Source organism: Juglans microcarpa x Juglans regia, chromosome 7S (genome assembly GCF_004785595.1).
Source record: "Juglans microcarpa x Juglans regia isolate MS1-56 chromosome 7S, Jm3101_v1.0, whole genome shotgun sequence".
Taxonomy (NCBI): Eukaryota; Viridiplantae; Streptophyta; class Magnoliopsida; order Fagales; family Juglandaceae; genus Juglans; species Juglans microcarpa x Juglans regia.
This window is the reverse complement of record NC_054607.1, coordinates 21437122-21452786: the sequence shown is the minus strand read 5'-3', so window position 1 is coordinate 21452786 and position 15665 is coordinate 21437122. Positions and strand designations below refer to the sequence as shown.

Genomic DNA, 15665 nt, shown 5'->3' with positions numbered 1-15665 from the left:
GTTTATTCTTAAATTCTTAATGGTGCATGCCATCATCATTGAAACCGTGACGTGAAATGCGATTGAGTGTGATAGACTTTGAGAGAAAAGTATTCTGATTCTCATTTGATTCAACAAGGTATACAAGTGAGGTATATATATACTACAAGGAAAGTTCTTACAGAATTCCTATGGGCATATCCTCGAGCAGCTGGTGTGCGCTGCAGCACGAAGGATTATACACAAGGTTTGTTTAAAGAAATCTTGTCAGAGCACTACAAAGCACCCATAGGGTACACACACAACCTAGTCTACGTTACCCCAGAATCTCCCGGAAGATCAGCTGCTGTGTAGGAGGCTTGCTGAGTCGATCACCTGCGAGCTGGAGGAAAGGGTAGACTGCTCAATAGAGTGAAAGATGGAACTTTATAAAAAAAATGAATCAGATGCTCCAAAAAAATGTAGAATAATATATGAGTAATTACCCATTAACAAACATGCAAACTAGCTAGTACCCATGAAGAGATTTTTTGTTCTTGGTGGGAATATTTAGGAGAAGTACTTCAATTCTTATGTATATATATATATATTTGTTGATTAATGCCATAAATTAGGTACAGCAGATAACACGACCTATGGACTTTGACAGCTAATTGGTTCTGCAAAATAAAAAAGTCGCCTTTGCAATCAAGTGGAATAGATCGAACAATATCATGTGGGACTAGTACTGGGGCATGTTATCTCGATCCAATATCTAGAAGTTACGAAGAAAATGAAAATCTCGTGGAATTTCAACAAACAAATTGAGAACATGCAATAGTACTGACAGATGCATGCAAGCAAAATTCAAGAACTTAAGGATTATATGATCAGTGCGTACGTAGGGCAGATTTATGAATTATGACTTTATTATCATCCCATCAAGAAATCAATACATGCATCCATCATCCCCATCTTAATTAAGTGGACGTTGTAGTTTTGGGAACTTCCTTGTCCATCTGCGAATGATGTCCTTATTAATCATGTCACGACCAGCTTGATCGATCGATCCTCATTATCAATATTTGTGTTCTATATATATACATATATTATAATACTTGAAATGTCATTTTCAAAGTCCATATAGTTTAGAATATTTACCACGTTGAGTGCAAGGCAAGCTGCTGCATGGTGCAGAAACAGCCACCATATAATATGCTCGATCGAGGAAACGGGCAGGTCATGTAGACGTTCTCTCTTTCCCTCTCCTCGCTAATCCGATAGATAGATATGGATTCAGATTGTACAAGTATATATTATACGACATGCACTTATATATATATATATATAAATTAGAGATTTTATTATTTTTAACACTACGGTTATAATAACGATGATACATGAGATCTTACTGATCTATTTAAGATTTTTGGTACTACATCTCAAATCTTGAACAAATCATTTATGAAGGTGTGTATTAACTTTACATATTCATCCTCGGCGTAATCATGTTTCGGTTTATTTTAATGTATTCTTTATGCCCTCTCAAATCCTTTTTATTCTAAATAATTAGTAAGCCAATATTTATAAGTACTGTCCCGGCCGATCGAACTCGCTGGCACAGTTTTCATGTGTTCAAATTAGTTCATGACCCACTTGAGAAGATCATCTAGTCAAACATACTTGTTTCAATTTCGTTTCTGTATTTATTTTTTTCAATCATGTTTTAAAAAAATAAATAAATAAACATGACAAAGGCTCGCTAGCTAAAACGTATGAAAGCGTGAAGAATTTACTAAACGACAGGCCAGATAGATATATATCAAACCAAACATGTTTATACAAGTTGCAGTTGATTCCAAGATATAGTAAACAACTCCTTAGCTTTCACTTTATCTATAGTCTATACATACAGACACAAAAGACTCTCACCTTAAAGGGCCATTTAATGCCAACCTCTAATTTTCACACCAATTTCCCTATACCCCACACTTGCACTTTTCCCTCAAAGTTCGTTGCTTTTTTCCAAGCCAGAAACAATTAATTAAATATACTGCGATCCCAGAACTTTATATTTTTGTACAAATTGCTAATTAATCGCATGCATCTACCTCTTTCCTTTCCTTTTATCTTTTCATCTTCTACCTTTCCATATCACTAAGTGAAAAGGCTTTTCCCATTTGAATAAAGCTCTTTGAATTGCCAAATTTACTCTTCTTTTGGGACTCCACATCATCAGCGACTTCTTCTTCATCTTCTTCCTTTGTCAATGAAACATACTCTGGTTTTTCGCCATAAGCTTTAACCAAAATCAAGTAGAAGCAGGCTGCAAAAATTGTGATTAAAATCAAGAACCAACTAAATTGAATGTTGACCAGTGCCTTAGCTCGATGAAGTGTTTCGTTTCCGGAGCACCTGACCACTTTGTGACCCTCTTCAAGGTGCATAAAACAGCCTTTAGAAATCAATTCTGGGGTCCAAAGCACGAAGCCCATGACCATAAGCCAAATACCTTGAAATAATATGCTGGTTGACCTTACAAAGCTGACCAAGAAACTCTTAGGCAGGCCAATTCCGATGAGAGTGGTGGCTAAAGAAACAAAAATAACAATTTGTAGAAGCATGTGGTATTGGCCTTCCGGGCCCATGTGGTCAGCTGAGTGAAGGTGAAAAAGAAGAAGTTGCTGTGCAAAGGCTATGGCTCCAAGCAATTGGGTTAGCCCAAGTTGAGCTTTGGTGCCAATTCGATCAAGAACTATAGCAAAGGCGGCGTACACGAAGAAAGTCATTGAGATAGAAGAGTGCTCGAAGTTATGGAGATGGTTGGAGGGGATGGTTCCATCAGGATCAAAAGGCTGGTGTCTCTCCGGGCCGATGAAGAGCTCCATGGCTATGGAGGCAGAGCATCCTCCCATGATCAGGAAGAGCTCCAAGTACTTGAGTTTCGTGGTGGGAAACCATGGGGGAGAGGTGTAAGCATTTGGGTACTGCGCGTGGAGCTTGATGTGGTTAAAGAGATGCCACAAGCCAATGATGAAGAAGCCAAAGCCTGGTGCAACATGTCCCACCAAAGTACCCATGTTTCTGAGACAAAATCTCTTTCTAGCTTGGTTTTCTTGTCGTTGGAGGGAAAAGGCAGGAAAAAGAAAGTGGTTTCTGTTATTGTTGTTGAGGAGGAAAAGATAATGCTCTGCGTGTTTAGGTGGGTGTGTGCGTGCGGTGAAGAAGGATTGGCTGAGAGACGGGGTTTTTAAGGGGGAGGGGTTGGGTTGAATTCAAAAAGGCGAGAGACGCTAGAGGCTTCTAACGTGGGTTTATAAGTTTGAATATGCTGTCTGAATTGGGGCGCAAGATTAATTGCAATTGACCAATGACTCCTGATGAATGAGATGAGCTTAGCAGCCTGTTTTCTAGAAGAAAAAGGGACAAGTACTGCAATATATTATTCATGTTTCCAAAATTTTCAAATGACAAAATTATCCCTTTTTTGGTTGATTAAACGTGGGTTAAAGCTCGTTCGGGTCTTTCTACATCTAATTTTGTTGTCAATTTGACCCTACAGTTCTAAGTCAACATTTTCAAATCAGAGAGATTTCAGATTGTTGTGGTTGCAATGTTTCAAATCCTATATTACCTAAATATGGATGAGATGCATAATCATCACCAGACACCAGTAGGGAGCTAGTAAAGAGCCAGGGTTCTACTTCAACACAACAGAATCTGAAGAAGCTTTCAACTGTTTTTTTTATGTTCTTTTGTCCTTTTCAACAAACTGGTTTCTATGTACTTAAGGACCAGTATTGATGGCGAGAGAGCGCATGAGTTAGACATTTCGTCGAACAGGTGTTTCATGCACAGTTGCATGGTCGATACTATAGGCATTTCAATTACTTCAATTTTTCTAGGCATGGCCACTGGGCATTTTGGTTCTTTTCATACGAGAACGAGTACTAATTACAATTTCTTACCCAGAGAAAAGATTGTAATGAATGTTCTCCGGCATTAGGGCCCCATGTGGGTTGTAAAGAACTACTAATCAGTGGAGGTGGAGGCACCAAAGATCGATGAATTCTCTTTTTTTGTTTTAAAGGATGCCATTCACGTGTTTTTCTTGTTGCATATATTGATGCTTGCTTACACAACATTTCCTCCAAATTAAATGTGGCCAACTTATAAGACATTAAACTTTTCTAAAACCCCACGTGTAAATATTAATGGATCTGCACACAGATTTTTTTAAAATGAGATAAATATAATAAGAAATAAAAATATATCGCAGTTGAAAATTGAAGAAACGTGTACGGCTAAAATGAATTAGGATACAGTAAGTGAGAGTAGCTCATTGATCATTTTCAGCTTAAAAGACAAGAGTAAGGGACAATTACACAATCTTCTTGCAATCTTAAAATTATTGGGCTGTTTTGGCTTTTTAATTTAATTTTTATATATAGACGATATTTTATTTTGTAAAAGAGATTAGGTATTTCTAGCGAACGTAGGAATGTCGTATTCTTCACTTTTTTTTTTTTTTAATGAGTACGTAATTAAGTACCGTGCTTGATGGGACCAAACCATTCTCTATTAATTAAAAACCATGGATGCTCAATGTTGTAACCTCGTAATTCATTTGATTGGGATGGATGGTTAGGATGCTGCATGGCTTGATCACAATTGACATGATCTTGACTATATATATATATATATATATATATATAAGAAATGAATCGAAGTTACAAGTTGATTAGGTTGTATTTGGATGTTGAACTGAGCTAAGTTGAATTAAAATGATAAAATATTGTTATAATATTATTTTTTAATATTATTATTATTTTAGAATTTGAAAAAGTTAAACTATTTATTATATTTTGTGTTAAAATTTAAAAAAAATTATAATAATGAGTTAAGATGAATTTGATAACCAATCTTAACTGATTTATAAATGTTAATACAAATTAATTTGAAAGAGGAAGCATAATCCCATATTGATGAATCTATAAGCTAAGCGCGCATTTGAGTCAGCGGTGACGTCTGCAAACTGCATCTAAATTTCTAAGCGTCATTCTGTGTGCACAAACGACATTTATTAGTTGGTTAATTAAAGAATTTTGGAGAAACAGCTTTTACGGGACGGGATGTGTGGTGTCTATAGCTAGCTATATTATTGTTTCAATTATTGGTTGGTTAATTAGATGGTTAATACATATATATATATATATGTATGTATATATATCATGATATTAACTGATCAATTCTCTCTTCCTCCAGCATCCTGATGCACTTTGTGGTGGAGGTGGACAGGTGCGTTTGTGTCCGAAATATTTTACCCCTTACGGAAAGGATCAATATTAATATTACAAATAAATTTGAAAAATACTTAAATTCATTAAATTAAGAACAGTCAACCATTTGGGTTCATTGCTACAACTGTGGTCATGTATTAATCTTCCTCCACGCGGACTAATGAGAGGATTTTAAAAAGTCAAATCCACCTACTTTTTTACTGTTTTTGAAAAGTCATATTTCGTTTGCTTTTTTGTTTTTAATTTTTAAAATATTATTAAAAATATTTCATTTTAAAAAATATTTTAATTGTTTTAATTTCTTATCAAATCATTTACCTAGATTTTAATGAAAATGAAAAAAAAACACATGGCATGGCAAAATAATTTTTATAAAAATTTAAACAAAAACTACCATACTAATTATATTGAAACAACTCTTTTAACTCTATTTATTTACTTTCATAGGCTCCAATATAAAACAAGTTTAAAAAATTTATTCAAAACTTTAGAAATCCAAGGAATTAACGGGATATCTCAAATATATATATATATATATATATATATATGTAAAAAGGTTTTCAAATATTATCGTAGTTTTTTTCTTGACGAAAGCTATATATGATGATCGCCTCTACGGCCCAAGTGATTCGAATCAGTCCACATGATGACCTTTGCAGATTGAGAGAAGGGAGAAATTAGAGAATTGAAGAAAACAAAAGCAACAGGTTAACTCCAGCTACTGATCTACATTGTCGTCACCCTCCGTTTTTGCCAATTATTGTTGATTTGAAAAATAAGAATTTTGATGCATGGTGATCTTATCGTATTTTTTTGGAAATATGCTTTGGAAATGATGATCTATATATAATATTAACACTATATATATATATATCCGTGCACGTGGTGCTTGTAATATTATTTCTTGTATGATATTTAGGTTCAAAAGCTGGACGCTATTGATGAATAATTCTGCATGCTTCTTGGCAAAGCACTGATCATAGCACGCCACTGTTAATGTGGCTCTATATAATGATGATGACTCTTAATTAATTGTTTTCAAGCTTCCAAGATGGCATCGTTTTGCATTGGGGCTTTATAACATGCACAACAAAACAACCCATGCTTGCACTTTATATATAACAAGCAGCTTCCAATTAATCAAAACTGAAAAGTTATGATATAGAGCTTTCAATACAATACCAAGCGAAATCACTTGATCCTAGTCATGTTGTACTACAACAAAATCACCCAAATTGTCATTGCATTTACTCTTTTTCTTCTTATGATTCTTCTTACTCGCAAGTGTTCCTAACAGCATCTCATCATCATGATAATGAATGAGTAGAATATATACCTAATTGGGCTCATTCATGATCCGAGGACCGAGATTGGTTTCAAATGCCGATATAGAGTTGATACTTGTGCGAATTGGAAGTCCATGCATGCCTTGTTAGTTTCTCTAATTTGGGCTTCAAATTCCTATATGTGGATTCAACAACACAGCATTTAAAACCAATATTGGATCATGGATGAGCCCAATTCGTGGACTTCTGTGTCGGTTTGAGGAGCAGGCATATGTTCACTACAAACTTCTAATATCTATTAATTAGATCGATTGATCTAATGGGAATTTCTACAACAATTATGTTTACAATCTACTCATTCCTTAACATTATGAGATATGTTACGAACTGTTTTAATTTATAAAGCTATTTGCTATGCAGTGTATGGGGGTCATGTTTGGTTGTGGCTTGTGATTAGTACAGATAATAAATAATCGAATAAGCCAGAATCTGTACGGTATATTTTCTTTTCTTTTGGTTTTTAATTTAGTTTTATTGCTTTTTTTATTTTATTTTTAATTTTCCTTTTAAATTAGTATCAACGGTATTTGAGGCAACTATTATTATTATTATTATTATTTTACCAGAGGGTGTATAATGGGCTCTCGGTAAATTTTGCTAAAATTTAGCAAAAAAAAAAAAAAAAAAAACACAGTTTCTCCAGTTTAGCAATTAATTATTTTATAAAAATTATAAAAATAATGATAATATGTTCTAAATTCTCGAAATGGTCAATCTGCTGAGAAACAAAATAAATATGTAACATGCAAGCAAAAGGAATATGATAATTATTGTCAAGTAAACAACAACAATAAGTTTCAACTTAAATTTTACTATTATTCATTAATTATTTCACTTCTTCTTAGAACTTAAATAATAATAATAATAATAAAAGAAGCGATGCACTGAATTAGGAGTTATGGAATAAACAATTCGAACAAACTGCTTTTGATAGTAACGGTGAGCAATAAAAGTTGATTCTACCGTTGCAAATGAACCTTTTAGGGCCCGGATCATGTGAATATATGTTAGAGGTCCATTAGAAATTGATGGTAGTTTGTGAACTTTTTTCTCCTATTTATTATCAAAGTGTACCCATAAAATGAACTCCATATCATAATTAATAATTACGGAGTAGAGTAAGAATATTTGCTTTAATTTTTTTTACATGCAAATTTATAACTAACTAATCTCATAGAAATGAAATAATCCAGTCTGATGCGTTGTTGTTTTACTTGTGGATCCACACCTTATAAAAAAAACTGTCAAGCGTGAAATATGAGAATAAATAATGGCTAATGTATAGTAAAATAAAAAAAAATAATATTCTATAATATTTTGCGTGCAATTGTGAAGTGTATGATATCCTATTCCTAGTAATTAGGTTCAAAACTTTACCAGATGCAACCGCAAGATCATTACATATGTAGCCAATAAATAAAGGTGGCTCAGACTGATAAAAAAAGTTACTTATATTTCTTTCTTAATAGTTAAGAAAGTGACTATTAGTATATTGATAATTTTTTTTTTATTTTTTAAAAATATTTTAAAATGTTATAAAAATATGAAAAAAATATTTTAAAAAATAAATAGATGATTTTAACCTAATGATCTACTGAGCGCCAGAGTAGAACCGCTCATATTCAAAAGGCGTAGTTGTACAAGATGATCTCTATTCAACCTTATAAGTATATAATATGGAGCTACTACATGATATGTATAGAATCCATTGTGCACCAAATTCTGAGCAGTGACCTACGCACCCGGCCTGCATGGCTAGAATCGATCCTTCCCATCTTGGCTTCCCAACTTATAATTTTCTTCCTGATCCTCTCTTCATTTTCAACAATTTTCCTCGCAGGAAAAGATCAAGGCTTTGTCAAAGCTTATATTGGAAAAATTGATACAGGTGATCTAGCTTAATTTGATGATGCAAATTTGATAGAAGATATATATTGGTACCTGGACTAGCTATCTCGAGGAGGTAGATCAATGCAAATATAGTAAGAAACTGTGAAAATTTCTTGGATTGGAGCAATATTACGCATGTGTCAGTATTTTGGTCATATTTTGGCTACAAGTATCAAAATCGTGCATAAAATCGCCATTTTGGTGCGTACATCGTGGTCACCACGCTATGTTTAAACTCTGAAATCAATCATTTTTCCCTTCCAATTGCCAATTTACATTGTTTTTTTGTCTTTATGAAAATAATTCAATTTCACTTATTGAGATTATTTTTGTTCCAATATGGACCGTCATAATAATCCCATAAATTCTGTCCAGTAAAAAAAAAAAAAAAAAAAAAAAAAAACAACCTTAGACTGCATTAATTTTCATTTTTATTGGCATAACATTATTAGTTATCGTAATCCTACTTAATTCTATTCATGAGATCGTGCCACCAGTCTCCAACACATCCGGAACATCCTTGGGTCAAATATGGATTATTGACGACCCATTGACCTTAGAACCAAAAAAGGGGTCTTAAGTTGATAGGCATGAGGACTCAGGGTTTATGTGCTTTTGCATCGCAAGAAGTTGGCCTATCAATGGTTATATATGAACTTTGCATTCATTGAAGAAGGTAAGTATATATAGGAAGGAACTTGGTGTTTACAAAGGTGATCAGAGAGATATTGCCAGATCGGTAATCGGAGCTAGGTAGCGGGACTTTCCGGTTTTCCAGGAGTTATGCTGAGGCTAGCAGGGCTTTCATTGTTGAGTATAACGTGTATGAGTTGCATTATTGATGCCTGTTTCCACTTTGCTTACTCTTGTGAAATGGGATAATAATTTCCAATAATATTGGTACCCACCACTCTTTATTTAAGCTCAAGTCCGATAGTTTATTTATCCAACATCAAAATATTAAAGTACATGCAGCTGTGCAGGATGCAGAGAGTGGGGAAAGCTTTTTATATACAAGCCATCATCTAATCATCATCTCGTTTGCCACAAAGCCCAAAAGCTAGCGGTATGTTCCCTTCCTTGCCAAGCCAGCCAGCCACCCTTCTCCCGATCTCAAGCTACCTATCACAGCACTCAGGTGTTCATGAACACACTATTTGAGCCCTACCTGCGCCTGCACAATTAATAACATATACGGAAGAACAGAAGTTTTTAATCCATCTTACAAATTGGATTAGCAAAACCAAGAATTGCTTGCCTGGTAATAATTATTTTTAAGTCTATCATCCACAAAATACAAATTTAAAAAATAGATAAAAAAAGATGAGGAGAAAAGAAAAGAAAAGAAAAAACAGAAATGGGAACAAATTACATACAAGATTTATTCTAAAAATGCTAAACTTCTTGCCTTTTTACCTACCACTTTTCGAAATTGTATCAAGCACCAATTCCACAAGTTAATGTTAATTGAGATGTTTATTTTTTCTTGTGTGTTTCCTGAAAGCTGAGTAATGCTATTTATAATTTTAATTTTTATTATCCTTCCATCATTTTATGATGTGACATTAAATGATTAGAAATTATTTATTATATTTTATTTGTAAATTTATCATCTAATGATTCATTAGATGATGAAAAGATAATAAAAAAAATAAATGATGAAATAAATTTTTTCTTCCCGGAATGATCTACCAAAGTTTCCCAACATACTGTCTAAAAGAAGTCCTTAAAAAATATAGGCGTGGTATAGCGGGGTTGTTGGTAGGTGCACTACTGCACTGACATTTGGGAAAGCGTATGCACTAATTATAAATAGACAGATACCCCGTGCTCCTTCCTCTTGTGAGCCACCAGTGAACTGGGCAGGGGGCAGTACTGACAAATAATTCCAATGGCTACAGTCCTTCCCATCTTGGCTTTTCAAATCATCATTTTCTTCCTGATCTCGCCCTCCATAATTTTAGTCGCCGGAGAAAATCAGGGCTTTGCAAGAACCCTAGACCGAAAGCTACATGGGCTGAAGAAAGAAAAGCTTAGCCACTTTCGCTTCTATTGGCATGACATTGTCACTGGCCGTAATCCCACTTCTGTTGCAATCGTGCGACAGCCCACCAACTCGTCAACAGGCTTTGGCTTTGTAAGTATGATTGATGACCCTCTAACCTTGGGACCAAAACTGAGCTCAAAATTGGCTGGTAGGGCGCAAGGATTTTATGCCTCTGCTTCACAAGAAGATGTTGGTCTATTAATGGTTATGAACTTTGCATTCATTGAGGGCAAGTACAATGGAAGCACCATCACCGTGCTAGGGAGGAATGAGGTGTTCAACACCGTGAGGGAGATGCCGGTGGTCGGAGGTAGCGGCCTTTTCCGGTTTGCTAGGGGCTATGTCCAGGCCAGGACTCATACCTTTAATATCAAGACAGGAGATGCCACTGTTGAATACAATGTCTTTGTGTTGCATTATTGATGCTCTTTTGACCTTTTGTGGTTAGCTTTATTCGAGTGTACTCGTTCTTTTAGGTGATAAATTTTGAATTATGTTGCCCACTTTTGATCACTTTAAACTTGATTTGAGTTATTTAGATTACTTATTTTTAGTAATTGCCACCAGATCAGTAGATCCTCTCTAAATAATATCATTTATGGCCATTTTTATTTATTTTTTCCTCCTATGGCATGACCTGTTTCCGAGGACGCCATAAGGTTGTACGCTTATGAAGGTTCATATAAATGCCGTTGTGGACCTGACCTGTTAATGGACATTTATGAGCCTATGTCATGGAGTACCCAATCGCACACATACATGGGAATTTTTTTTTTTTTTTCTAAGCAAATTTATATTAGAAACGGAAAGAATGATACATGAGGAGGGAGTGAGATTTCCTAACAAACGTCCTAGTACAATAATCACAGTGTAAAAGTGGTGGAAAAAAGAAAAATAAAACAGAATTTGAGACCAATTTCTGGGTACTCACCCATGCCCTACAAAGAGGGCCCCGTCTTAAAAGACGGTAGTTAGCAGTTGCAAAGTTATGCGAACTATGGAACCACTGTTGATGGAGGTGGAACCTCCGGAAGCAGAGAAAGTTGTGGGACTACTGCAGTTTGTTGTCTTGAGTTTTTTTTTTTTGAGAGATCCGTAATCCTTTTTTCAAGATTATCGGTCAAGAGGAAATCAATAACATAGTCGAAAGCATGGAATTAGATGGACTGATTTGCGGCCAGTCATCTGTTTTCCCGCGCACCTGTGGTGGCGCGTGGCAACCACACGCCAGTGGTAGGGAGGCGAGGCAAGGCAGATCTGGAAGATATCGGCATGGGGAATTTGCTGGTGTGACGTGTGTAACCAGTAGAGGTGTTGTGGCGCGGTGGCGCATGAAGACCTGGCACAGAAACAAGTAGCACATGAGGGCCACACTCTGATCTTTTTGGCGCGATTCCATTCTGTCCTAGTAGATTGGCGACTATAGGATGGCATGGTGGGGCTCCTATCGATTGATGGTGGCCGGAGTGCAATAGATCTGACCAAAACAAAACCGGTGAAGGGGAGAAAATTAAAAAAAACACTATCATGAAAGTGTATATAAATTGCAGTAATGGAAAAAGAAAAGAGAGGGGTGAGAGCCACAGTGACTCTTACCCTCCTCTCCAGCGAAGGCACTCGAAGTGATTGAGTTTTCTAGAGAGAATGGAGAGTTTCCCTCTCTACAAAGTTAGGCTCACGTTTTCAAATGTTAGTTGCTCCCATACATGTGATTCATTGTCAAGCAAGGAACTGAAATTCTGGATCTTACCTGAAACATGATTAATTGATCATATGCTTGAAATAAAGAGTTATGTCAGATGTTATGATATTTATACTGTGGTCACACTATGTTAGTTGATATTGTTCACAATCAGTACTAGCTATATCAGTTCTCGTCCTTTTTTTAACCAAAATCAAGAGTGGATGGATAGTGTAACATTAACAATAGGTTAGGAGTGGGACAAAGGTAATAATATGATTTAACTAAAACAAAAGGAGTGGGATGAAGATAGGATGAGGGGTGTGACCATGGTATAACTTTTTTAACACTCCAACTCCAACTTTGACTCCAAATTTTGAAAATCCTAGCTTCGCTTCAAGTAAAGTTAGAATTAAAATTGGAATAGAGGCCAAATTTGAGGTTTTTACACAGCCTTACGTACCGGGGAGTTGGGATGTTCTTGTGTAAGATTGCAAGAGTACTTACCCATTATTCAATGATCAATTTGGTTAATCCAGTGTTGTGACATTATGTGGCACTTGCTACATTATATATTGATGTCCATCCCAGCCTGCTCTTGCAAGCCAAAATATATGCTACAAACAAGAGGAAATGGTGACCATCCTGAAATTTTCTTTTAGCACAAGACCATGGAGGTACTCTCACCCGGTGATGAGAGAAATGAAGACTAGGGAATAGGGAAGGATTGTATACAAAAAGTCTTTTTAACTTATATTATCTCATCATTATAACTTTTCTAAATTTTCACACAAAATACAATAAACCATTTAACTTTTTCAAATCCCAAATTCTCACACAGTCGACGGCCTTTCCCTTCGTCGTTCTTCTCAGGTAAAATCTCTTCCTACCCATTTGCATGATTTCCACTGTTACACTGCTCTTGCCACTTTACACGAGCCTTACTCTTATTGTGAGGCCTCCACTAATCCTTTATGGCAAGGTGCAATTACAAAGGAACTTGATGCATTATCTAAGAATCATACATGTAATTTGGTTGATTTTGCCTCCTTGAAAGTCTGTAATTTGTTGTAAGTGGATCTACAAGATCAATACTCGCTCAAATGGTTCTATTAAGAGGTATAATGCTTAATTTGTTGCCAAATGTTTCACACAGAAATATGACATTGACTATGAGGAGACTTTTGCCTCAGTTTCTTGTCTCTCCTTTGTTCGTACTCTCCTGGTTGTTGTAGCCTTTAGTCTACTCCCTCAGTTCCTATGACTCGGCCCTTATCATTCGTCGTTCCGACAAAGGTCTCAATTTGCTATTATTATATATGGATGACATGATTATTATTGATGATGATCTTAATGGCATTCACAAACTTAAGGACTTCCTCAATTAGCAATTTGAGATAAAGATCTTGGTCACCTTAGGGTTGGTTTGGATTCAGAGATGAGATGAGATGATTTTAGATGAAAGATAAAAGTTAAAAAAAAATATTGTTGGAATATTATTTTTTAATATTATTATTGTTTTCAAACTTGAAAAAATTGAATTATTTATTATATTTTGTATGGAAATTTGAAAAACTTGTAATAATAAAATAAGATGAGCAGAGATGAGATGAAACACTTTTTGAATCTAAATGAGGTTTATTTCCTCGACTTGGAGATCGCTTCCTCAACAGATGGATTCTACTTCACCTAAGTCAAATATGTCTCTGATCTTCTATCTCGAGCTGACCTTACTGACAACAAGGTTGTTAATACACCCATCGAGGTTCATGCATATCTTACCCTCTCGTGTGAGAAATTATTATCTGACTTCACACTTTATCGATAGTTGGTTGGCAGCCTAGTTTACTTTACAGTTACTCATCCAGATATTTCTTGTGTTGTGCATTAGGTGACCTAGTTCATGTCTGATCCTCGATTAGCCCAATATACTGCTGTCCTACGCATTCTTCGGTATCTTAAGGGAATTCTCTTCCATGGTTTGTACTTCTCTGCTCAATCTCCACTAGTTCTTCAAGCATACTTTGATGTCAATTGGGCAGGTGATTCCATTGATCACCGTTCCACCACAGGTTACTACTTCATTCTCGTTTCCTCATTGATGTCTTGGCGTAGCAAGAAATAGACTGTTGTCTCTCCATCCAGCACTAAGGCCGAGTATCAATCTTGGTAGACACTACCGTTGAACTCATTTGGCTTTAATGGTTACTACAAGATTTAGGTCTACCTATCACCTTTGTCACTCCGTTTTATTGTGACAATCACAATATCATTCAGATTGCTCATAAAGATGTTTTTCATAAGCATATTAAGCACATCGAGATTGATTGTCACTTCATTTGCCATCAATTGGTTCAAGGTTCTCTTTAGTTGCTCTTTGTCTCCTTTCAAGATTATCTTGCCCACATCTTTACAAAATCCCATCCTACAGCTCGGTTTCGTAATCTGATTGACAACTTTAAGTTGGTTTCTCAACCAACTAGAGTTTGAGGTCCGGGCTGTTTGTGTATATATTGTTATCGTACATGTAAAGTTAAGTAGGGAATTCCACATTGCTTAAGAATCATCTTGTATAGCCTTTTGCCTCTTATATAAAGGTCACATTATATAGCATTTAAGCATATATTGAATCGAGTAATACAAAGAATTGCATTACAATTCTAATACAAATGATTCATTTTCAACGCCTGAAGGACGTGCAAAGCCAAACTTCTTCATCTTCATGAGGAATATGTCTCATAAATAAAATCTTATTGGCCTTGCCATTCGAGTAGCAGCTTAACCAATTTGATTGAATACTCGACTCCAGTTTTTTAACAAATTGAGCATATTGAGGTTTCCAAAATCATGAGGTCTCCTGCTGTGGGACGTAGACAAGATGACGGCTGGCCAAGATTTGCCTAGTGCCCCAAAATAGTTACCTACTTGCTTAGTCTTAAGTGCGATTCAACATGGAGATGAAATGAGATGATTTTAAATAATAATTAAAAGTTAAATAAAATATTATAAAATATTATTTTTTAATATTATTATTATTTTGAGATTTGAAAAAATTAAATTGTTTATTATATTTTGTGTGAGAATTTAAAAAAATTATAATGATGAGATGAGATGAAACACTTTTAATACCATCCAAATGGGCCGTGAGATGCAATAATGTTACCCTCAAGTATTACAACTCCATATTTTAATGTCATCCAACATCAAGATATGTAAGTGCAGGACGAGTGGGGAACTAAGACTTTTATGTAATGACATAATGATCATGAAACTATCTATATATCTATTATTATGGTCATATAAATTTTTACTAATTTAAAAGCACACCCTCTGATGATCCTCCCGTTTAATTGGGACTAAAGAAAAAAGAGGTATCATACCTTTCTTGCCAAGCCCGGCCTACTACTAAATCCTTGTTTGGATTGAAAATTTACTTCAATTTA

General features: G+C 35.3%; 2 protein-coding genes across 2 annotated transcripts; one reads left to right on the top strand and one right to left on the bottom strand.

The window, feature by feature from the left end:
• Window positions 1–1776: 1776 nt before the first annotated feature.
• LOC121240258 (transmembrane protein 45B-like) lies at window positions 1777–3286 on the bottom strand. The gene has a single exon (XM_041137652.1). It carries the CDS (start codon window positions 3036–3038, stop codon window positions 2100–2102), a length of 939 nt encoding a protein of 312 aa, XP_040993586.1. The 5' UTR covers window positions 3039–3286; the 3' UTR covers window positions 1777–2099.
• Window positions 3287–10343: 7057 nt separating this feature from the next.
• Window positions 10344–11107, top strand: LOC121241671 (dirigent protein 22-like). The gene has a single exon (XM_041139541.1). It carries the CDS (start codon window positions 10386–10388, stop codon window positions 10962–10964), a length of 579 nt encoding a protein of 192 aa, XP_040995475.1. The 5' UTR covers window positions 10344–10385; the 3' UTR covers window positions 10965–11107.
• Window positions 11108–15665: the final 4558 nt, after the last annotated feature.